The sequence below is a fragment of the Rissa tridactyla genome, chromosome 1 (assembly GCF_028500815.1).
Source record: "Rissa tridactyla isolate bRisTri1 chromosome 1, bRisTri1.patW.cur.20221130, whole genome shotgun sequence".
NCBI classification, from domain to species: Eukaryota; Metazoa; Chordata; class Aves; order Charadriiformes; family Laridae; genus Rissa; species Rissa tridactyla.
The window spans coordinates 19,998,069-20,021,680 of record NC_071466.1 but is presented as its reverse complement, the minus strand read 5'-3'; the positions used below and the strand labels follow the sequence as shown (position 1 = coordinate 20,021,680).

General features: G+C 45.2%; 1 protein-coding gene across 1 annotated transcript; it reads left to right on the top strand.

Annotated features, from left to right (window-relative positions):
* Positions 1-17,780: 17,780 nt before the first annotated feature.
* Positions 17,781-19,690, top strand: LOC128903869 (vitelline membrane outer layer protein 1-like). The gene is made up of 3 exons (XM_054187768.1): positions 17,781-17,951; positions 18,591-18,685; positions 19,402-19,690. Exons 1-3 carry the CDS (start codon positions 17,781-17,783, stop codon positions 19,688-19,690), a joined length of 555 nt encoding a protein of 184 aa, XP_054043743.1.
* Positions 19,691-23,612: the final 3,922 nt, after the last annotated feature.

Here is a 23,612-nt window from a genome sequence, read left to right as displayed (position 1 = left end):
AGACAGGAAAACTGCCCATGTTTGCTGGCAATGAGCTGGCTCGGTTGGGCAGCTCCTTGAAGTTTGTTGTTAGGAAAAGTAGATGTTAGACGGAGTGTAAAACAGGTCCTCAGTTGGTCAAGTAAAGGTGCAGCCAGAGAACTTTTATCTCTTCACAGTCCCATATGGAGGCTTGATGGCTGTTTCTATTGACCCCCAACACCATTGGTATCCCCTTTCTTAGGGTCCCCCAGGCTCCCTGTTAATCTGTGCTCCAGCCACTGCATGCACCGACCTCTTCTGTCTTTCCACTCCTGTCTCTCTGGGACACGCTGGCATGTGGGAGGTGATCTTGATTTGGTGGCTATGTGACATGCCCGCAGCATAAGGACTTTCTGACTTGCTACTGGCCAGGACCTCTAAGATGAAGCACGTGATGTGCATTATGTGTTATTTTTTTTGTCCTCAGATGGGAAACAGATAATAACCTGAGTTTAGCTTTGTTTGTTCATATCTCTTGCTTTGTCTTGTTTCTTACCAGCCCCTTTGTATTCTGTTCTCATCATGAATCCTCTTGCCCTGACCAAATCCAATTTCCACAGAAAAACTTCATGAAGAATGAATAGGGTGGCTTTTGGAGAGAAAGAGAGTAGCAGGCAAATGTCAGGCCAGGTCATTATTAATGGTTTCCTATAAAATAAATAATAAGCTTATTAACTTTGTAGACCACAGCAAGCTGTAATAGGCTGCAAGCACTTTGGAGGACACAGCTTGAGCCTGACAAATGGTCTTTTCGAATTGGAGAAATAGTTTGAGAAAAATAGGAGGCAGGTCTGCAGGGACAAGTGCGAGCTCCCACCTTATGCAGAAATAAGCATCTGCATGCGGAAAAATGCCTGCATTAACATCTCTCTGCAGAGAAGGGCCCGGGGGTCATAATGGACCAAAGGCAAAGCATGAGTCAGCAGCGTCAGGTCGTCTCCATGCCGAGATATATGAACCAAATTACAGCCTGCAAGACAAATGGAGTGATTTTTCTTCTCAGCGTGTGTGAGCCCCCGGCAGGGATGCTCTGCTCAGCTGAGGGCACTGAACTTCCAGAAGGACGTGGCCCAGTTGGAAAGAGTCCAACGGAAAGCAACAAAAATGGTCATCGGTCTGGAAATCATGACCTGTGAGGACCGAGCGTGAGAGCCGGGGCTGTATAATCGAGAGACAGGAGGCCTGGGGAAAGGGAGTCATGGGAGGAGCAGTTCAATTAGGGCTGTGCAGCTAGTGCTGCTGTGGGAAGACGTGGGGAGGGCAACGCAGGCAGCACGGGGGAGAAAATCTGCCCCAGCTTTTCCTATCTCCTTCCTCATCGGGCTGCCTCTGTGCCACGTAGAGCCAGGTTGGGCAGCAGCTGTAAGGGGCCAAGGTGGGCTGCAAGGAGAGTCTGCGTGTGGGGCTCGGTGGCTGTACGGGAACCCCTGTTCAAGGGGGAGATGTAAAAAATATGTTGGGGAGGTAAACATTACTTCAGGGCCTGAGAAAACATGTCACAGTATGAGTTGTGTCACCTAGGGTACGTACAGAATGAGAGGATCAGCAAGTCCCCACACCCTGCGTTATGAACAGCCCGAGGCCACTGTGGGGGGGCGGGAGAAGAGCCTGAGACAGTACAAAATACTGCTGCAAAGAGAAAGGGAATGACCTGGTCTCTGTCTGCCTGGGACAAAGAGTAATGGATGAGCATTGCAGCAGGCAGAGATTGGACACTGGGGTGCACTTGATAACAATAGTTATGCCAAGGGAGGCTGGGAGAGCGCCGTTGCTGGAGGATTCTTGGCAAAGTTTGAGCAGATGTGCATCAGGGATGATTAGCATGCAATGATTGCTTTGGAGCAGGAATGCGCTAGAAGACTTCTTGATCATCCTTCCAGACCTGCATGCTCTAACTAAATGACTCTTTGTGCAAGTCCAGCAGTTCAAAACAAGGAGCCTGCCCTGACCTTCGGATGGTGAGTGGGGGCAGAGCCCCCAGGAGCTGCTTTCTCCTCTGGGGACTCACTGGGCATGTAGCTGCACCTGGGACCAATGGGGACACGGGTGGGAACAGCACGAGAGAAGACCCTTGTGGAGACCAGCGCAGCTGTCATGGACACAGCTCTGCTTGTGGACCCTATCTGCTGTCAGCACTCACCACAGGGTCTCTGCAGCAAGGGGGGCTTTGCTGAAGCATGGGTTGCTGGAACCCATGCGGAATGCATGGGTTGCAAATGGACCGAGGTGGGAGGGAGGTTCCACGTCTCCTCCTCAGCCACGCACGATCATGTCGTATTTGTCTGTAAGCTCGTTGGGGACAGCTTTCCCTGGGGCCTCGCCTGGCTGCTGGCCTTGGCCCTGGCACTGCTGTGCTCCCAGGGAGCGAAGCCTCCATCAGTGTTGCAAAGAGGGAGTGTGAAATAGCAAGTGACAGGCATTTACGGGAGCTTCACACCAGAAATTGGGTGAAGGCTGCTGCCAAAAGCATCGTTACAACGTGTATCTTTTCTTTGTATTTGCAGGGTAAAATTGGAGAAAAAATATGAGCAAAGGCAGTTGGACAGCTGGGATCTAACTGTTTACACAAACTGTTGATGGAGAGTGCAAGTAACCAGGGTCTTATATACATTACAGCATGTGCTGCATTTATTAGATTAAGTATATAAAAATATTTATTAGATCACATTTTATTATGTTTTACTGTGATCATAAGCTTGTACTGAATTTCCCAGCTCCTCTACAACTGGCCAGCAGAATGGAAGTACTAAATAATCTTGGACTTTTATTAATACAAGTTGGACAAGGGTTGCAGATAAGAAAAAGTTGGACATCAAATTCCTGCCACGCTGGGAGTCCTTTTCCTGACCAGTAACACGAGCCTAGCAAAGGGTAAATTTCCCCCAAGCAGTAGTGAAGAAAACAAACAAGGAAATAAATCCTGCCTAGCACTGACAAGCAAGAAATACCATAGAGCAAATTTTCTAGGGATACTTGGCACTTCCCTCTAGCTACGGCATTGTTTGTGGATCTGGGTGAGCCTGAGTGTACCTGCCTGGTCTGGCCCAGGTTGGGCTGAGGAAACATCCCTCCAGACTGGCAGGGTAGGGATAGGTAGGGATAGGAAGTGAAAGGACATCTGGGGGTCAAGCAGGGGAAGGAAAAAAGAGTAGAAACAGTGGTTTCCTTGGGCTGAGTTTCTCTGCCGTTGCCAGATCTGGAGCAGTTATTCAAGTGAAGGAGCTGCTTGTGCGTCCTGGAAAAGGTTCACTTCTGTGGGACTGGAAAGCCTCGCCACTCTGGGTCCCTGGTGGTGCAGCAGCAGTGAAGACCTGATGGGGGAGCAGGGACAGCAAATCTCCAAAGCATCTGTAGCAGCCAATGTTGCAGCAGTGGCTGGCTGGCTCATCACCGCTGCTCTCCTCTGACTTTGATACCGTACATGGATGCTCTTCGGAGCTGTGTCATCACCTCTACTTTTAGCAGACCCTGCCTGGGAGGAAGCAAAGATCTAGTGACAAGAGAAAAGACAGGAAGATTGGAAAAGTGTCACCTCAGTTTTATTCAGGGGTTCAATAAAATTCTGTGCATATTTCGATTTAAATGAGCCTCTTAAAAAAATGAAATTAAAACTGAAGTTGACACACCACATGGTTTCAATAGTGATCCACAAAGCTGTTTCCTGCACATTTCTTTCTCATCCAGGCTGTAAAGCTGAGGTCCTGGACTCCGTCTGGAAAAAAATGAGGGGGCTGCCTTGCCCTTGTCTCCCCTCTCATCAGCTTGCTGTCCCCAGGCTCCTGCAGAACTTTCATTTCTTGCAGCAACACAGAGATCACGACAGCTCCAATCAGCATGGGAGGGGAGAGCCCAGGCTTGATTTGCATTAATTTATGCACTAAGGCTTCCCTTTGTCTGAGGAGCTTTTGCTAATAGATCCCTCATTGGCAGGAGCCAAGGTCTAATTACATGATAAAATTGTGCAGCTGTGGCCAAAGAAGAGACACACGCTGCTAATAGAGTATTTTTCCACAGTGGTCTGTCCCAGTTTGGAGAGAAAAATAAACTCTCTTTTTTTTTTTTTTGGCTTGTATGACTGCATCTCATGTAGGCATATGGTCAAAATAAAGAAGACCTCAGCCTCACTGGTGAAGCTCTTATGGCCAAGGTGTTTGGACCTGTATTTCAAGAAACTCAGGGGCTTTGCCCTTCTATACCTGGCCATGGGTGAGGAATGGACACAAGGATTGAAGCACTGAGGAAATTCCCCAAAGCAAGTAAAGATGAGGGGAACAGAGCATTTGAAAGGCCGCCAGCTTCCCATTTCTATGGGGAGTTAAGAGGGTTTGTGGATAGGATTACCCTATTTTTGTGAAAGTTGTTCTGGGCAAATGTCCATAAGTTTCCAAGAAATTGAGAAAAATCCATATTCCAGCTGCATAAAATTACTGAAAAGCTGGACGTGCAGGGGGACATGTAGATATCGGATAGTTTTTGGCATGCAGCCTGGGAAACTGCGAACTGCTGTTGTCACCACAGATGGTGGTACCTGTGAAAAATCATGTGCTGGGATCAAGGAAGGTTTTCAGAGGGAGTTAATGAGATGTGGGCATAGGACCATTTTCTCTCCTTGTTGAATGCACAGTCCAAGTGTTTGTGTGCACATTAAAGCCCGTTAGAGGCCTCACTGAATGCATCACTTTTTTTATTTTCTTTACAAAATTATCTTCTGGGGTTCCACCTGAAATAAATTTCAATTTTTAAGAGGAACTGCAAGATATTTGGAGTCAGAATGATGCTAACATTTTCTTCTAGGAAGAGTTATATGTGTTGTTGCTGTGTACAGGCTTGCTAGAAATACCTGTTGAGATTTCCTACTGTTTGCTTCTCTAAGACTGATTTCAGCTGCTTGTAGCTTTTCCAGTCTACAACCATTTGTGCTGAAATTTTCTATTTGTGGTTGCAGTGCCTGACTCAATGCAAAAGTTTTTCCTGGAAATTTTTCTGGAATGATGATAAGGCCGTTGCTTGAGGGAGATGGACAGAAAAACTTACATACTAAAAATGGTAACTTACTTCTCCTTGTTGTGAGGAGTAGTGATCTCCACTTGTGATCAGTAGTGATCCCCACTGAGATGGTGGAGAGTTGTACTATGAATTTGCAAATTTCAATTCTACCGATGCCAGTGCTCATAGCTTGAGGGGTTTAGCTCCTTTTAAAAATTCATTAGAAAATTAGACACTCTAAGAGGTAAATGGGAACTCAAGAACTAGCGTAGGAGGAGTAACCAATTATTCATTTCATTTAGTATTTTTAAGTAATTAATTTAATACTGAGGTCAAGACAAACTCATCAAAGTGATGCAAGAAAATGTTTTTTGAAGGGATGAAGGGTGGCAAGACTGGGACAGAAAGACGCACTCCAAAAGGACCTGTTACATGGGAATTTTATCTGAGTACAAAAAAAAAGAAGGGACCACGGCACAGCAAATAGCTGAGAAAGGGAGATTTTTCACCAAGGCACTCACCTTTTGTCCCTGAAATAAGAAACCAAGCAAGAACCCAAAAGAGCATCTGAAGGGCCAGGTGTGTTTGCTCAGGCAGGGTGACACAGTGGCAGCCAGGGGACACCCAGACCTGCCCTTTGGCTGCAGCCCACACAAACCTGAAGGAGTGAAGAGAGTCACTGAGAAAGGGCTTTGACCTGGAGGTAATGCCATAAAAAGAAAAAAAGAAGGTGTCTGCTTGCTTCTCTCTCTCTGCTGTTCCTGAGATCCTTCCCCCTACATCTATGTGGCAGGTCCTGCGTGGGCCACCCTACAGTCACTCTCCCTGGTATCCGCCTTGTCCCTGCACTGAACATGAGGGTATCTCCCATGTCTAGTTGTGAGTATGTTATGAGGGATGAACACTGGGGGAAGGAATGGAAACAGCAGTGTCAAGGTTTCAAGGACATGCCAAGAGCAGCACGATGGCAAGCGCATATAGGCAGACTCTTTCAAGTTAGAGCAGTGAGATAAATAAGCAGAGCCTGACACAGTCGATGAGTGTGAGAAAGTGATGAGTCTTTCATGAGAAGAAACTCTTGGGGCTGTCTGAAAACGTGCATGTGGCAGCAAATGGAAAGAGTTAAGTGGGCTTCCCGTAGGGCTGCTGGAGGACACATGCTGTGGGCAAGACCCCGTTCAGATCGCCAGTTCTCTGTTAATGCTTCACTGACAGCTAGAGTGGCAGGCTTCAGTGGGGGCTAAGCAAACTTACACTTGCTGGAGCATTTAACCCTTTTTTTAATACATGCATATAAATTTACAAGCACATTATAAAGACGAGATGTCACTCACGTGCACCTAGCCTCTCTCTGAGAAGTTCTCAGGACAGGTGATTTTCATTCATACCCACACAGAGATTTGAAGTGTATTCAGAGACCGGCAGTTCCCACCAGTGTGGGACGTACCTCTGCTCTACGGTGATTCCAGAGAAGAGGGGATTGGGAAGCTTGTGCCCATTGGCTTCAGGCAGGAGAGTGGTACATTTTAGTGCGTAGGGATGTGGGTAAGTGGCTTCTGATAAAAAAAAAAACAAAGATCATCTGAGACTTACAGAAGCAGTAGAGGACTTAGAGGAAACTGTGGAGGGGAGGTAATTGTTCCTCTTTTCCTTTCCAAGTCTCTCTGGGCAAGGGGCAAAGCAGAAAGTGTTGCAAGAGGGACTGCATCTTGGAACCAGGGTCATGTGCGGGAAGCCAAGGTCTGGATATGATCAGTCTGGGATGACTGGGCAGCAAGACAGGGCCTGGGGACTGCAGCCTGAAACCCTGCTGAGTGTGAATGCTGCGTAGGGCAGTTCTGTCATGCCTCCCTTGGTGGTTCAACATAGATCACTTCAGTCATTCATAGATGATTTCCTAATCATTGGTTGTTTTCTGAGTTGTTTGCACTGAGGCACTAGGGTCTCAACTGCAGAACGGAGTTTTCTACAAGCAGCTGTAGCTCTGCCCTGAATTTATTATGTCCTATGTACTACCTGAAACCTTGAAATCTAGTCAAGGAAATCTAGCACTCAGAGCGAATGGGTTCTTTTTTCTTTAGTTCATGTGCCTTGGTGCCTGGACTATTATACAGAGAAATGTCACTCCGTTTCACAAGAGTAACTAATGTTTGTGGAGCCCTTGGATACCTCAGTGAAGAACACTATGGAAACTCCCAAAGCAAATAACTGAACCTTTCCAGATCAGGGTTTTAACATGGTGTAAATAATAAATAGATCATGCTCTAAACAGCTACCATTGTTTGCAGGTGGTGACCAATTCTTGCTCTTGACGTTTATGACAGAGGTGAGGCAAGAGACGAAGGTTCGGATCAATGCGTTTGTAGGAATTGAAGCCAAGCAGATGGCAGGTTCAAAACTACAGAATAAATACCTATTCACAGCTCAGAAAGAATAGCCTTCATGTTTTCACTCCAAACTACATCCAGATAAAGCATTTCCACTATAGTCATCTGTTCCTAACAGAGACCCCAGAGTAACTCAACAGCGCTGGTCATGCATGATTTATCTTCTGGTTAGTCCAGAGCCTCCCGCGTAGTGTGAGTCCAGATCCCCACGCAAAGCTGTTGGCTCCAGACCAACACTGTGGTTCACATCATATCATGACAAGCGACAAATGAAGTAGTGTCGGGATCAGGGCTGCCTCCAGGTCAGCCATCCACTGGTCAGTGGTGAGGGCTGTGGGACTGAGGTTTGAAGGCTGCTAATTGAAGGTCTCAGCTTTTAAGGTGCTGCAAGCTTAAGTACAACAAAGCCCTTTAGCACTTGCTGAACTTTAAGAATATAAATGAAGTCCAGAAGATTAATGCTGTGCTTAAAGGCTTTGCTGGATCAATATACCTGGCAGCAGCAGTTCTAGAGGTGGATGGCTAACTGTAGATGACAGGGTCTGTTTCACAGTAAATTCTCTGGATCAGCATGACCGCCTGTGAAGACCTCTTGAGGGAGAGAAGGCTTTTGCTTGAGTTTCCTCGTGTAAGTATTCAAACTGCAGTGGCCAACAGTAATTCCCAATGACCATCAAATTCTTCTGCCCTGCTCCAGAGTGGAAGGGGACTGTAATTCCACATGTGCATTTCCTGTAAGAACATGGTCTCTCTCCCATGAGTCTTCATCTGAAGGCCTCAAGACTCTTTGTCAAAACACGTGGTATAGTAGAGACCATCATGCTATGCTGCCTGGCTCTGGGTGTAGGCCAGGGTGCAATCTGCTCTGTTTATGAGCATCTCAGAGTGGTGGCTAAACTGTTTTCAGCCAACACCTGAATCACCTTAGGAGATACAAAATTTTGATATAAGTAACAGGTCTTTACAGATATTAAACACTTCTTTTAGATATTTTGATACCAACGACATGTCTTCTCCTTTCTTTTCATCCTCCCCTTCACTTGTGCTCAGGATCTGCTAATTAAGTCCTTTTTAAAAATAAAGATATACTTTGAATGATCTGCTATTTATCAGACTAATCTACAAATATTCAATTTTCTTTTCAGAGCTTTGTGCGCAGTTTCTTTCTTTCCTTTCCTTCTTCCTTCCTCCCTCCCCTAACCCTGAGCAGACCTCAATCTGCTCTTTTGGCGTTACTGAGCATCCATAGCCACCCTGTCGCTGCAGGCATGGCCAAAACCCAGCCACAGCACAGGCTGCCTTTTTCCACAAGGCAGTTAAAGGGTGAGGAAAGAAACCGGGGAGGATGGTCAAGATCCACCAGTAGGAGCTTGTGGAAGGTGGTGTCAGCGACAAGAGCAGTCCCAGCTCTCTGCAGGGGACACTCTGGGACTGAAGTACCCTTGCTGGCATTGCTGTTATCACCACACAGCTTTACATGGCCAAGCGGTGAGGACTGAGTGACCTTCATTATGCTGATCGATCTGCATCCCCATGCAGAATATGCTGTAGCTGGTGGCAGCCTGTCCCCACCAAGGGAACCCCTTGGTTTGCTAGGGAAGAAAGCCCAGGTATGCATTGGTGTGTCCACAGCATATACAGCCAGGGGAGTAGGACCTTGACATGGATGAGGGGCATGAGTCACTTTTGGACATATTAGATACACCACAACACTCATGTTAGGGGACTGAAGAGCCTTGCGGCTGTGGTTAAGGATAATGCTGAGAACTTTTCCCAATGCATTTTGAGGATAAGTTGTTAGGAGTTTTCATATGTGACCTTTAGTTGAAGATATGGTCATAGATTTGTAGTGGGTGTAAATTGACCTTTGGTCTCTGGCAGTCAGTAAATCTGCACCACAGGAGGCACAGGAGGGGCTTTTTTTTTTTTTAATTAGCTTGTAGAAATTTATACTGAGCGATGTTCCACAGGAGACTGTTCTGGGTCTGGAATTACTCGATATTTTTATTAATGACTTGCGTGGTACAATAGAGAGTTTGCTTATTAAATTTATAGATGGTACCAACCTGGGAGATGCTGAAGACACTAGAGGATGGGGATAGAATTCAAAATAAGCACAGGTGCAAAGTATTACACTACTGTGAGAATAGCCACCTTCAGAGAGAGCTGAGAGAGAGTGACTGGTGAGGCAGCAGTTCTACAGTAAGGAGGGTGCGGGTCCCACCCTTGCTATATAATTGGGCATTTTAACTAAATAAGCAAGTAGAAATTTTCCACCTTTCCAGTACCATGCTGCAATGTCCAGGTCTCTATTGAAATGCTGTTCAAAACAGGTGTGACTGGCTGGGTACAGTCCAGAAGAGGTCAGCAAAAAATGATGAGAGGTCTCGAACACGGCATATGCAGGATTAAACCTTCAGAAAGAGTCAAGTGTCAAAGCCAAACGAGACAATGCCTTAGTTTCTGTTGTCACCTCATGGTGTCCTGTACCCTGGGTATAAATGGACTGAGTTGTCTGCTACGGCCTTATCTGCAGGTCCCAGCTATTCTCTTTGCAGCTTCCCTCCACCTCCTTCCAGCAACCTGGGCTGCAGCCAGACAGCACCTCTCTCCATCCCCGGCTGCCCTTGTACAATCCTGCCTGAGCAGATATGCTTACTTTTTTTAGCTGCTATTCTCTGGTCCTTGTTTGTGAACCTCCTTTCCTGCTGATTCCGACCCCTAACACAACCCTGAGGAAAAGAAGTGAACGCGTTGGTGCAAAGAGTGTAAACAACTATGAGACATAAGCAAAACTATTTCTTCGTTACTGGCCATGGTCTCTGCTTTCTTTCTGCTCAACGAGTTTCTTAAGGATGTTTGATTTGCTTGCTGGCCACCCTATGCATGTAGAAATCACAATGAGATCTAGTGACAAGCGGACCCTTTATATGTTTGCAGACCTTATGTGGGCATGACGGACAGCAAGTAATACTGAAATTAATTTAGTATGAAGGAAAAGGGCAAGGATCCTCTGTAGCAATTCTGAGTGTAGCAAATCATAACTTAAGCATGAGAAAAAGCGTCATACTGTTGTGAAAATGACAGGAATCGTACTGGAAAACATAAACAGAAGTGCAAGCTTGCAGCCATGCTGGATAATCTTTCTTGTCTCCTCAGCATTTTGGTTCATCTTAGCTGGGATATTGGGCACGGTTCTGGACAATGAAATTCAAGGAACCTGTGGACCTACCAATAACAGAGAGCAAAAATTATCCCCAAACCAACCCCACAAAACACCAGATCTAGAAAATGACATAAACAATAGGACTGAAAGAATTTGGATTATTTACTAGGAAGACAAGACTGAAGAGGGATGTGCCAGCAGCCTTCATGTGTGTCAATGGCTGTGGAGGGAAGAAATTAATAAACTATAATATTATGAACAAGAAAAAACAATTGTCTTACATTTCAGGAGATGTTAGGAGAGCTGGTCCAAGAGTAAGGACAGCTGAGCACTAGACTGCCTTGCTTAAGGGATCTGAGGTGTGTTTATCATCGAAAGTTTTTAAGCACAGGTTGGACAAACATCCTTCATCCTTCGGGAACACTTATTGGTGGACTGATCCTGCCTTAGGGCTCCAGGCATGGACAAACTGTCTTGTTACGTTGCTTCAGGTTCTCTATCTCAGATTCATTTATAGAGAGGATTGTTCTGTGGCATTCTGGCAAAAATAAAGAGTTTTGGTATGCTGGAATCAGGAACTGAAAGAAACAGAGAGCTCCCACCGCAGGGCAATTAGGCTTTCACAAGAATGTGTTAAAATAATCAGTCATTGTAAACAAAAATTAGAATAAGCAAATAAAGAATAAGGCTATACAAAGAACATGTACATAATTCATAGATGAAGGAAGTTAGTTCTATCAATAATACAGAAATAAAAAATACGAGAAACTGTAAAGATTGTAATATCTCTGTTAAAAAACACTAATGGACGCTCAGTCTAGTAGGTAAGGTAACCAAATTGTCTAAGGTTCTGAGGAAAGTTCTACGTGAAAGCTGGGGTCATGGGCAGGTGGGAAACTGCTTGAAAATAAGTTCACAACAAGAGGAGGACCATCTCGGAGTGGAGCTCTTCTTTACACCCCATCCCTAATGCAAAACTGTCTCCTCCTACATCTGAGAAACAGCTGTACTTAGTCTGTTGTTTGCTGTAACGCTTCTTTCTCTGCTCATACATCTAGAAAATCCTGGCTCTTGTCTCACTTCTGACATCTCTCACTTGCATTTTTCCTCCTATTCTATTCTGTATTAATCTGAGTCAATTTAACAAATGAGAAAATGAGGACCAGGCAGCACATAATTTGATTACTCATGTTCTCTTAAACATTTGCCCATATTACTGAAAACTAATTCTAATTCAGCACTACTGTTTTTAGCCTACTAATGCCTAAAAAGAGATTGAGGTTATAAGACTAGTCCAGATGAGGATCATGCCTCCCTGTAGTCAGCAGAGATGAATGGGTATTTTTAGGGAGAGGTTTGTATCTGTTTCTCTCTGTTGTCGTCATATTGTCTCTCCCAGCAGCTATAAAGGGAGCTATAAATGGTGATTACTTCAGATGGAGACATATGCACTGTAAAAGTCTACATTCAGTCAGAATCCTACCTATTTTTTCTAGATAATGCAACTCTACGCTTGTTCATACTTTCATAGAACAGGATAGGCTCTCTGTTGCCCTTTCATGTTTCTTTGGCAATAGGTGTGATTTCTGTGTTTGCTGATGTACTGTTTCCATGAGACAGTGGGTTCTTTTGCAGGATTCAACTACCTGTAGGGTGTGTCATCTTCATTCCAACCTGCAGGTGAGGGAGGTTTGACAGAACTGGGCTGTGTGATTTACACATGATTTATGCCTAATTGTAATGGCCAGTGAGGGACATACATGGCTACTGAGAGCTGGTTTGTGGTAACCAGGATCCTGGTAACAGAATAGGAGGAGTATAAAATGGCCTGGATCACACAGAAACACACAGTCATTCAGCCAGAACCACCCATCTGCACTTACTGACTTCTTTGGTGGATGCTGTCTACCTTCACTCCTCTCCTGAGATCCTGGGCACATGTTGCCTTCAACCCTTCCTTCAGCTCATTCAAAACACATCACAGAGATTATCTTTGTGGCCATTTATGCTGCCTTGTTGTTCCTATTGACATCTCTCTTCCAGTTCACAGAATCACAGAGAAAGGTTGAAGGGACCTCTGGAGGTTGTCTGCTCCAACTGCCCGCTCAAGCGGAGTCACCTAGAGCCGGCTGCCCACGACCTTGTCCAGGTAGCTTTTGAATATCTCCAAAGATGGAGACTCCATAACTTGTCTGGGAACCTTGGCCAGTGCTCAGTCACACTCACCACAAAAAAAGTGTTTTCTGATGTTTAGAAGTCACCTCCTCTGTGTCAGTTTGTGCCCATTGCCTCTGGTCCTGTCACTGGGCACGACTGAAAAGAGCCTGGCTCCTTCCGCTGTGTATTCTCCATTCAGCTATTTATATATATGGATGAGGTGTCCCTGAGCCTTCTCTTCTCCAGGCTGAACAGTACAAGATCTCTCAGACTTTGCTCATAGGAGAGACATTCCAGTCTCTTAATCATCTTCATGGCCTCCCTCCGGTATGTCCCCATCTTTCTGGTACTGAGGAGCCCAGTATCGGCCACAGGACTCCAGGTGTGGCCTCAGCAGTGCTGAGTAAAGGGGAACAATCACCTGCCTTGACCAGCTGGCAATGCTTTGCCTGATGCAGCCCAGGATACCATTTGCCTTCTTTGCTGCAAGGGCTCATTACCGTCTGATGTTCAACCGGGTGTCCACCAGGGCCCCCAGGTCCTTTTCTTCCAAGATGCTTCCCAGTACGGTGGCCACCAGCATGCACTGATGCCTGGGGTTGTTCTTCCCCATGTGCAGGACTTGGCACTGCTCCTTAATAAACTTCATGAAGTTCCCATCAGCCCGTTTCTCCAGCCTGTTGAGGTCTCTCTGGATGGCAGCGTGACCCCCTGGCATGTCAGCCACTCCTCCAAGTTTTGTGTCACCAGAAAATTTGCTGAGTGTACGCTGCCCCATCATCCAGATCGTTAATGAAGATATTAAATGGATAGGACCCAGTATTGACCCCTGGGGTACACCGCTAGTTACTGGCCTGCAACCGGACGTTGTGCTTCTGATCACCAACCTCTGGGCCTGGCCGTTTGGCCAGTTTTAAATCCACCTGAGTTTCCTGCAGGCTTTATTCACTTGTAGAGAAAATGAATTCACCAGAAGTTGCCCAGAGGACCTGCTGGCAGCTCAAACAATGATTTAGGAGCATATGTAGACCCCAGACCTCAATCTAAGATGGAAATTCTCTCCTATTGGCACACAGAGAATCATAGAATCATAGAACGGTTTGGGTCAGAAAGGACCTTAAAGATCATCTAGTTCCAACTCCACTGCCATGGGATTGGACACCTCCCACTAGACCAGGCTGCTCAAAGCCCCATCCAGCCTGGCCTTGAACACTTCCAGGGATGGGGCATCCACAACCTCCCTGGGCAACCTGTGCCAGTGCCTCACCACCCTCACTAAGTAAAGAATTTCTTCCTAATATCTAAGCTAAATCTCTTCTCTTGCAGTTTTAAAACATTACCCCTCGTCCTATCGCTCCCCGCCCTGATAAAGAGTCTCTCCCCATCTTTCCTGTAAGCCCCCTTTAGGTACCAGAAGACATAAGGTCTCCCTGGAGCCTTCTTTTCTCCAGGCTGAACAATCCCAAGTCTCTCAGCCTGTCTTCAGAGGAGAGGTTCTCCAGCCCCCTGACCATCTTCATGGCCCTCTTCTGGGCTCATTCCAACAGGTCCATGTCCTTCTTGTGCTGAGGACTCCAGAGCTGGACACAGTACTCCAGGTGGGGTCTCACAAGAGCAGAGTAGAGAGGCAGAATCACCTCCCTTGATCTGCTGGACACGTTTCTTTTGATGCAGCCCAGGATGCAGTTGGCTTTCTGGGCTGCAAGCACACATTGCCAGCTCATATTGAACTTAAAGAAGAAGATTTAACAAAGGAGGAAACCTTTTTTAATTTGTCAGACTGGAACAGAGAAGTTCTTCGCATCTGACCAGCTGATTCATGTGTTTGTTTCTGAGTTATGGACGCCAGTGTACAATGCTTGGCCTTTGCTCCTGTTTCTTGGCACACCATCATACTAGACCCCTCCCTTCTCCTGGAAACTTCTGGAGTGAGCTGGATCCTGTGAAGAAGGGAGCAAGAATGTCCAAGATGGAGGGTAATATGAATAGCTGAAAGTTTTGATGCAATTCTCATTTCTACTTATATGTCTTGTTGATAAAAGAAACTTCAAACTTTTTCTAAATTAGTATATTTAATCTATTGCAGGGAATTCTACAAAGCACTGATTGACACAGAAATAATATTCATTACTAGGTTTTAAAAATGCCCAATCCTTACAATTTTAAGGATGTAAAAAGCCGAAATGACCCTAGTACATGACCTTCTTCAGAACACTGATGAAGAGTACCACACTGAAATACATCAGGATCTCCATGGGCTTGCAGAGCTCCTGACAGACCATCAGGAGCAGGGTGGAGGTATGTGGGCTGTGAATGGAGAGCAGAGCCCTGGAGACTGAAATGGGAGCGAGAAAATTGAAGCAGTTGTGGTCTTGCATGACTTCACAGTCTATTGCTGTGCTTTTCAAAGTCTATAGGACGAGGCTGGACAGTCTGGGAAGTCTCTCAAACAATCACTGCCCTTTGGGCAGCAGCAGATGCACATGAATATGAGAAACTGAGAATATGAGAAAGACAACACACAACAGTGTCGAATAAAGTTTGTGTTCCTAAGTGTGTGGTATTTTCAGGTGTAAAAATCTGAAATAAATTAATTTTCATGAGCGTATAATTTTTTTCAATAACTTCATAAAATAAAACAAATTGTGTATGGTATATGTCTTTATATGGTATGGATATAAATTTATTTTGCATGTTCTATATAGATTTCAAATATTTCATTGCATCAGAGTATTAATTTTATAAAATGATTTTTCCAATTAATATTGAATTAATCTGTTTATTTTTAAATTTTTAGAAGTATTTATAAAAGCTGAAGAATAATGGCATAATTTTTATGCTCCTCTGCTTGCAAAAATAATTGTATTCAGCTGGATGAATAATGAAAACATGAAATACCCTGTACCATCATCATTTTAGTGCAGTCATGTTTTGTTAATCAAATTCATCAGTTTGCCAATTTTCTTTAAAACTGTGTCCTGGCATTATTTCAAGGATATTAAAATACAGGAAAGGGAGTGAGGGGTATGTGTGTCAGTAAGAAGTCCATATCTCACCACAGTAAAGTTTTTTTTTTATTTTGATATGTGAGGTTAGCTGATCTTAGAAAACTTTTCAAGGCATCCAAAAAAAATTAGCACCATTACATGGTAACAGAAATCAATGGCATTTGTACATGTAAAGTGCTATCTCAGCCATGTACTCTGAAACCAAGTCCAAGGCAGCTCACACTGGCATCCCAGGTTACCAGGTACTTTCTTTGGTTATGAATGGGGACAACGATACTTCCCAAGCCCCAGAGTGACCGCGCTTGTCCTAGGACTGAGTTTTCTTAGGGGCCTCTGAAGCGTGCGTTTCTCGTAGCCAGATCCCTGAAGGTGGCCTCACCACTCTCCTGCCTCACCCTGCTTCCCTGCCACAAAGGGGGCTCACCGTGCCCTGGGATCCTCCCTCTGGGGCTGGGAAGAGGCGGGAATCTCCTGATCAGAGCAGAATCCAAGGGTAGGTGGGTCCTGCCAGTCTGTGGGTCTGCATGACTGCTGCCAGAGGTGAAGCAGCCAAGGAAGACGACTTGGGGCCAGCAAAGGTGAAACGAATGTGGGGATCCTGCTGCTTCTTTTGTGATGTTAACACCAGGTCCCAGCCATTTCTTTCTGAGTCCTTCTGCTTCTTTCCATTCATGTGCAGCCAAGGGCAGGTCTGGGTGTCCCCAGCTGCCACTGTGTGACCCTGTCTGAGCAAACACACCTGGCTTGCCAGCTGTGATTGCATGGCCCTTGTGTGGGAAAGTACTTTTCCTCTGGGTTTTGACACCCTCCTTGGAGAAGCAAGATGAAAGCCCTGGTTTGAGAAGGAAAACAGGCTGTGTCTCCATCACATGACGTGCTGTTTGGGTGCCTTCCACTGAAAGGCTCGTTCAGCTTCCCGTCATCTCCATTTGCAGATATTGTCACCTGCACAAAGCACTGACAAGCAGAAGGGGACTACAGAGCCAAGGGTGGGGAAGACAACATGGTCTCCTAATGAGAAGGGAACAGAGGGAGCCGAGCAGAGATTGAAAGAGAAAACTAGAAGAGGGAGACTCTTTGTCTTCTGATAATTGAAGGTTTGGCACCCCATCTTGCTATAAAATCCTGAGCCTTGAGATAGTTTCCTCAAATATATTCTCCTCTTTACCTCTTGAACAGAGAAACAGCTTCTGCCAGACCCTGCAAGCCTAAGAGCCCTAGGAAGAATTGCTTATCTGTATGTTAAGAGAGTCTCAACTCCAGGGTTTCAAATTCACCTCTCCCTGCATCCTGGCATCCCCAAAGACTGCACAAGTTCAGTATCACCTTTCTGTAAAATCTGCCTTACATCTCCCCTCCCAATGGCATTTATTTTACCGTCTCTCTGAGAATCACTGTGGGCATCCCAGCATGCCTGACTTCAGTTAGGCTTGTCACAAAGCAGAGTGTTTTTTATTGAAAAAAAATTCACATTGAAAAAAATGACATTGAAACTATGAATAGCCTACACATGTGTCAAGCTTACCAGGAATCCTATTCAACACAGGGTGCTGGGAGACACAAGGCTTGAGTCTACTTATGCTTGTTAAAGACCAGGCCCTCTGTGTTTCTTAATATAGTTTCACCTGTCTTGCCAGACATCCAGCAATAACTAAAATGATTATGACAGTTTCCCTCAAAAGGTAAACATCCCCATGGCCAAGTATATGCGTGGCCAGCAGCAGGAATTGATATCAAGCCTCTGCCAAGTTGCTCCACAGGCACCATGAGCACTGCAAGGATCACGCAGGTCTCACTATAGCCCTTTAGTGGTGGTGGATACCCCTGCAGCCGCAGCATCTGCTGCATGTTGGCTGTGGAACCCTCTGTGCTCCAAGGAAGCTTTTCATGGGCACTACGAGCAGGTCAGCAAGCGCTGTGTCACTGCCCGGGTGGAAACGATTGTTCGTATGGTGTTTGTCGATGGACCGGTGGGGAAAGGCAAGCTGCCTTAGCAGGGTATAAATTCCCTTGTCCACATGCCAGCTCTCCTTCAGCACAGGCAGAGTGCAAGAGATGAAGGTCCTCGTGCCAGCTACCCTCATCCTACTCCTCTCTGTCTACACCCCAGGCACAGGGGCACGTAAATACACCTCTGTCCTCACTGTGCCCAATGGAGGCCACTGGGGCAAGTGGGGGAGTCGGCAATTTTGCCGCCATGGCTATGCCAATGGATTTGCGCTGAAGGTAAAATTCTCCCTATTTCCCACTGTCTCCTGTCCCTGCGCCCTGGTACGCAGCTCTCCACCTCCTATAGTCTAAGGACTTTCTGCAGAGTTTTTCCTCTTCCTGAGTACAGTACTCTGTACATAAAACTATGAGTCTTTTGGGAAAATTTGGTCTAGAAAAAAAGAAAAAGTAAAGAAAAATATGTGTTTGTTTGGTTTTTTTTTAAGGACAAGAGGTCTCCATTAGATACAGCAAAGCTAGAGCTACTGCCAAAATTGTTTTGCTTTCAAACTGCATAGAGGTACGCTGGCAGATGCATGGTCTCCATGTGGCTGATTTTGCTGGGAGAAGCCATGTAAGTGCCAAAATCTGCTGCTGCAGCCTCCTCCAGCATCTCCCCTGGGACTCAGAGTCTCTGCCTCACACCTTGTATCAGAAATAGTTAGAAAATATGAAGAAGAACATGTTACAAGTGTTATATAGGTATATTATGGTTTCTTAGTATGACAGACATCTTTTTCCATGTGCTTCCCAAGGAATTTTCTCTTTCTCTTTACAGGAAGGGATTGAGACTTTATATGACTGGCACTTAAATTACTTTTCCTGAGTCTTCCACCTCTTGCCTTCACCTCTGTCCCTGTGTATCTTCTACTGCAGGTGGAGCCCTCCCAGTTTGGAAGAGATGACACAGCTCTGAACGGCATACGCCTGCGTTGTCAAGATGACTCAGTCATCGAGTCCTTCGTGGGGGAGTAAGTAACACTGTTTTTTGCCTTATTTGTTGTGCACCACCTCAACAAAATAACCATAGGTGTGACCATTTGCAGGGGTCTCTTCTCTGACTTGCTTTGTCTGCATAGTGCTGGGGTATAAAGTAAATTAAAACAAGTGGTTGGGTTTTTTGTTCATTCATTTTTAGGGTAATTAAACACAGTTACTTCACATTATCACCTTCTATTTGCTCTTGAGGTTTCTGCCGAGCACTATGAACAACCCAAGCATCGTCACAGGGCTAGAGTCCCCCTTGGAAATATGCAATCCATGGGGCAGATGCAAGGAAAGGGGGTTTTAACCATACATTTATAAACTGTTTGGGTGAAGCCCTGGCCCTGCTGCTCTGGATGGGACAGCGTCTGCTCTCCCTGCTGCCTGGTGCGTACTGGTCAGATGGGGTCAAGGTTTCATCATAAAACAAGTGCCCAGGCTGTCCTTAGAGTTTCCACCAGAATCATAACTGTCTAATCTTGGACTTCCTGGTGTTTTTCTGATGAGATACCAATAAAGAGAAAAGTACACCCTTGGAAGGAAGGAAAAAAGGAGAAAGTAAGGGTCCCCAGACTGCAGCAGGACATTGTGGTGGTCACTGCTGTGAGCAAGGAAGTGTTAAGCTTGAGGGCAGCAAGGTTAGGAGAAGGAGCATTTTGCAGTGTTCTGCAGCACCCAGATATTCCTCTGTCTTTTTTGTCAGGTGGGGTACCTGGACCAGCTTTCAGGTTTGCCCTAGAGGCTACCTGGTCTCCTTCTCACTGAGAACAGAGAAGTACCAAGGAGGAGGAGGTGATGACACAGCAGCCAACAACATCCAGTTCAGATGCTCAGATGCAACTGTGCTAGTAGGTGATGGACTATCGTGGGGTAGATTCGGCCCATGGAGCAAAAGCTGCAACATATGTGGTCTCCAGACCAAGGTAGAGCCCCCACAGGGGCTTCAGGATGACACAGCGCTCAACAATGTGAAGTTCCTCTGCTGTAGATGAGCACTTGCTCTGTCTTCATCACTGCCTACACATCACGTATCCCACAGCAAGTGAAACATCAGTAAAGCTTGGGTCTAGCTTCATACAGGGTCTTGTGATGTTTTGACTGCTTGCATCTTGCCGTACTGGACAATGCCTTACATGATGATGTCTTTTACAGCTACCACTATGTTAGCATAGCTTCTCATAGTTACTGAAGCGTATCATATTCACAAGAATCATCACATCACGTAACTGCTGGTATACCGCTGTGAAAATGCCCAATCTCTGACAATTGCTCAGAGCTGAGGAACAGATTTCTCAACTTTTTTTTTTTTTTACTTTTTTTTTTCCTGAGAGCTAAACGGGGTGAAATGGAAATTTGGGTGGGCTCATGAGAAGCATCAGAGGTTTGGTATCATTGCCCACTCCTAACTTTTATTGCCTCAAAACTTGTACATGTTTTTTACAATAAATCTGTTAGCTCATACCTGAGCTCCTGCCTTAGGGAACAGGGTTAGAAAGCGTGCTTATGCTGAGCATCCACCTAAGCATGGCTATGGTGCCAGCTGGGTGAGCTCCCCAAACCTCCCTTGCCGCTGCTTTGTTGTGTGCTCCACTGGCTCACCCAGCTGTTAATGCAAAACTCATTTTCATGGGACTTGTTTTTTCATTTGCTGCCTCTGGGCTTCATGCTCTAAATAGAATGGGGAGAATCCAAACTAAAAATAAATTCTATGTCATTCATCCATTTTTTATGCTCCAATTTACTGGATAAGCTTGAATTTATTACCTTGTCCTGATGGGCTAGCTGTAAAGAATGCACTCTCGATTTGGGGAAAAATCATGCCTGGAGATTATTACTGTGCCCTAATGTCTGAGGCACCGGGCCTCTCTGGCAAGGGTTCAAGAAGACTTATTGCCTCTCTGAGCACCTTTTAGGAAGTGCAGCTGTTGCTCTTCCCTCAAACCAATGCATTATGCATTTTTGTGTACTTGAAACAAGGTGGGAGCATGGTGTTGTCATTCTCTATGTGACTGGTTGGGCTGTGGGGGTATCGCGTATAGGACCACATCCACGTGGAGCAGCACAGACCTGATGGATGGAGGTGCCTTCTGCCAGTTCACATCCTCCGCTTAGCACACACACAGCAGCTATCACCGCTCTGGCTCTTCATCCATGTGAAATTTTCTTCCTGTCACTTACCTCAAAAAATACTCAAATAATAACAACTGTACTTTCTTTAAAAAGGAATGGAATACACCAGGCAAAATAATAGAATAAACATGGTATGTTCTTTGGTAAAAGGGTTTCTATAAAAAAAATCAGGGATTTGCTTTTGAGTAGATCACTGGTCTGTCTAACTCTGTGTACTGTCTCTGGTGGCAGTGCTCAGTGTCTAATGCTCGCTGCCATAAAAAGTTTCTCTGAGTCAGGGAAGTGATGATTATGAATTTTATTGGCAAAGCCGACAGCAGTCATTGGATATCTGGTCTTGGAGCTGGCCTTTGGAGCACATTGCAATTTCTCAGGATGCTTGTGTCATTTTGCCTCACAGTCCCTATTTTTGACAACGCAGGAATCTTCCAAGTAGTGGGTGATGAGCGGAGAAGCCAACCATACAGAACTCAGGATTGATTGCATCTACTGCAGCCAGGCGGAGAATAAAACATTTCTCTTGGCTCTGGCTGTACTGTACAGGGTATTGCTTCTTGTCTTTTGCTTCCTGAGGCACCGCTGGAGTAAACTGATGCATCCCCAGCAACTTCAGTGGTGCAAGAAGAAGTCTTACAAAGATTCCTGGGTTTGAATGATTTTATTTTCAAAAAATGAATACAAAATCTTCCAGCCAGACCTTCTGCTGCAGATTTGCATAGCTCTGATTTTTTGAATATCAGGATCTGATTGATTTCTTAACCTTTTAAGCTGTTCTGGTTTTTTTGTTTTTAAATTTGGTATATTTTAGGTGATTCTCTAACTCCTTTCTCTCCTCTTCTTGACTACAGACATTTTAAGCATGCAACTGTTTTTTAAAAGAAATGCTTATTTTGCAAAAACAGACCTATCAGCATTTGAAATACAAGGGATTATTAGCTTCAAGGAAGCATTTTATAACTTCCATCTCCATTTGGGAGTTTCTGAAAAAATCCTTGTTTGTCAAACATTCAAATCCCCCAGCTCTAGTACTTAGTAGTAAAAAAAAACCCTGAAGTGGCAACCTTTTTCTAACAAGCTGAACTGAACTAAATTAAAACTAAATTCTGATGCTATCACAGTTAACTGGGGTTTTGAACCCCCACACATGGACATATCTTAATTTGCATGTAGTTGCTTGACTTCCATTTACTTATCACAGAATAACAGAATCACAGAATGATTAGAGTTGGAAAGAACCATGAAGATCATCTAGTTCCAATCCCCCTGCCATGGGCAGGGACACCTCCCACTAGACCAGGCTGCTCAAAGCCCCATCCAGCCTGGCCTTGAACACTTCCAGGGATGGGGCATCCACAGCCTCCCTGGGCAACCTGTTCCAGTGCCTCACCACCCTCACAGTAAAGAATTTCTTCCTGATATCCAATCTAAATCTACCCTTATGAGATCGGCATCATTTCAGTTTGCAAACTGACCTCCCAGTATAATTAGTGAGGTGACATTTGAGGACATAAAAATAAAAATAGCTGCACTCTAAACAAAACAGGCTTCATTCAATGAAAGTGAACAGGAATCATGGTGACATTATCTGCATCGCCTTCCAAAGCCTGGGGAATCCCTTTGCTCAGGCAGACGCAGCTCCATGCACTTCACAGTAGTCTTAGAGGGACAACTACTGGTCACCTTCCACCAGAGCAAGTAGGACAAGCAAAAATCACCAAGTATTTTATATTACAATATTGTATGATCAGTGTCACCAGTAAATGCAGCAACATGATATTTAAAGTGCTTTTTTTTCTTAACATGTGAGTAAGTTGTGTGTCTCAGAGAGATATGCTGTGTGAATCTAAGTTGTGTGTGCAGCCAGTTATGTGTGGGGAAAGAGGTCTGGCAGTTTCTCTGTTGTCCAGGAAAAGGTGGTTTCTAAGAGAGTTAATTCTTCGAATGGCCATTATCACTGAGCTGAAGTGCCTAAAAGAAGGAATTACTTTTCTTTTGAGTGATTTGTTCAAGAAGTGGTGCCTGTTTTCTTGTGTGTATGTATGTGTATATGTAGAAAATTGAAACACTTGAACTTGGAGTGCAACTTGGAGTGTGTCCCTGGCACACCTAGGAGTCAGGAACATGTTGCCAAACACTTGAACACTTGAAGTGCTGGAGCATGTCCAGAGGAGAGCTACCAGGCTGGTGAGGGGTCTGGAGACCAGGTCATATGAGGAGAGGCTGAGGGAGCTGGGCATGTTTAGCTTGGAGAAGAGGAGGCTGAGGGGAGACCTCATTGCCCTCTACAGCTACCTGAAAGGAGGTTGGAGAGAGGTGGGGGTTGGCCTCTTCTCCCAAGTGAATAATGACAGGACCAGAGGAAATGGTCTGAAGTTGCGGCAGGGGAGGTTTAGATTAGATATGAGGAAGAATTACTTTACTGAAAGAGTGGTCAGACACTGGAACAGCCTGCCCAGGGAGGTGGTTGAGTCACCATCCCTAGAGGTATTTAAGAAACGTCTAGATGTGGCACTTCAGGGCATGCTCTGAAGGGCAGAGATTGTAGGTTATTGGGGTTTTTTTTTTTGGTTGGTTGGTTTGTTTGTTTGTTTTTTGGTTTTTTGGTTGGGTTTTTTTTTGGTGTGTGTAAGGTTGGACTCGATGATCTCAAAGGTCCTTTCCAACCATGAAGATTCTATGGTTCTATGGTATTGTACATTTCTTCTCCAGAGGGTAGGCCAAGCTGGAAGGCTCTGAACATATGCTTCTTCTCTGCAAATGAATGATTCTGTTAAATTTTGAGGT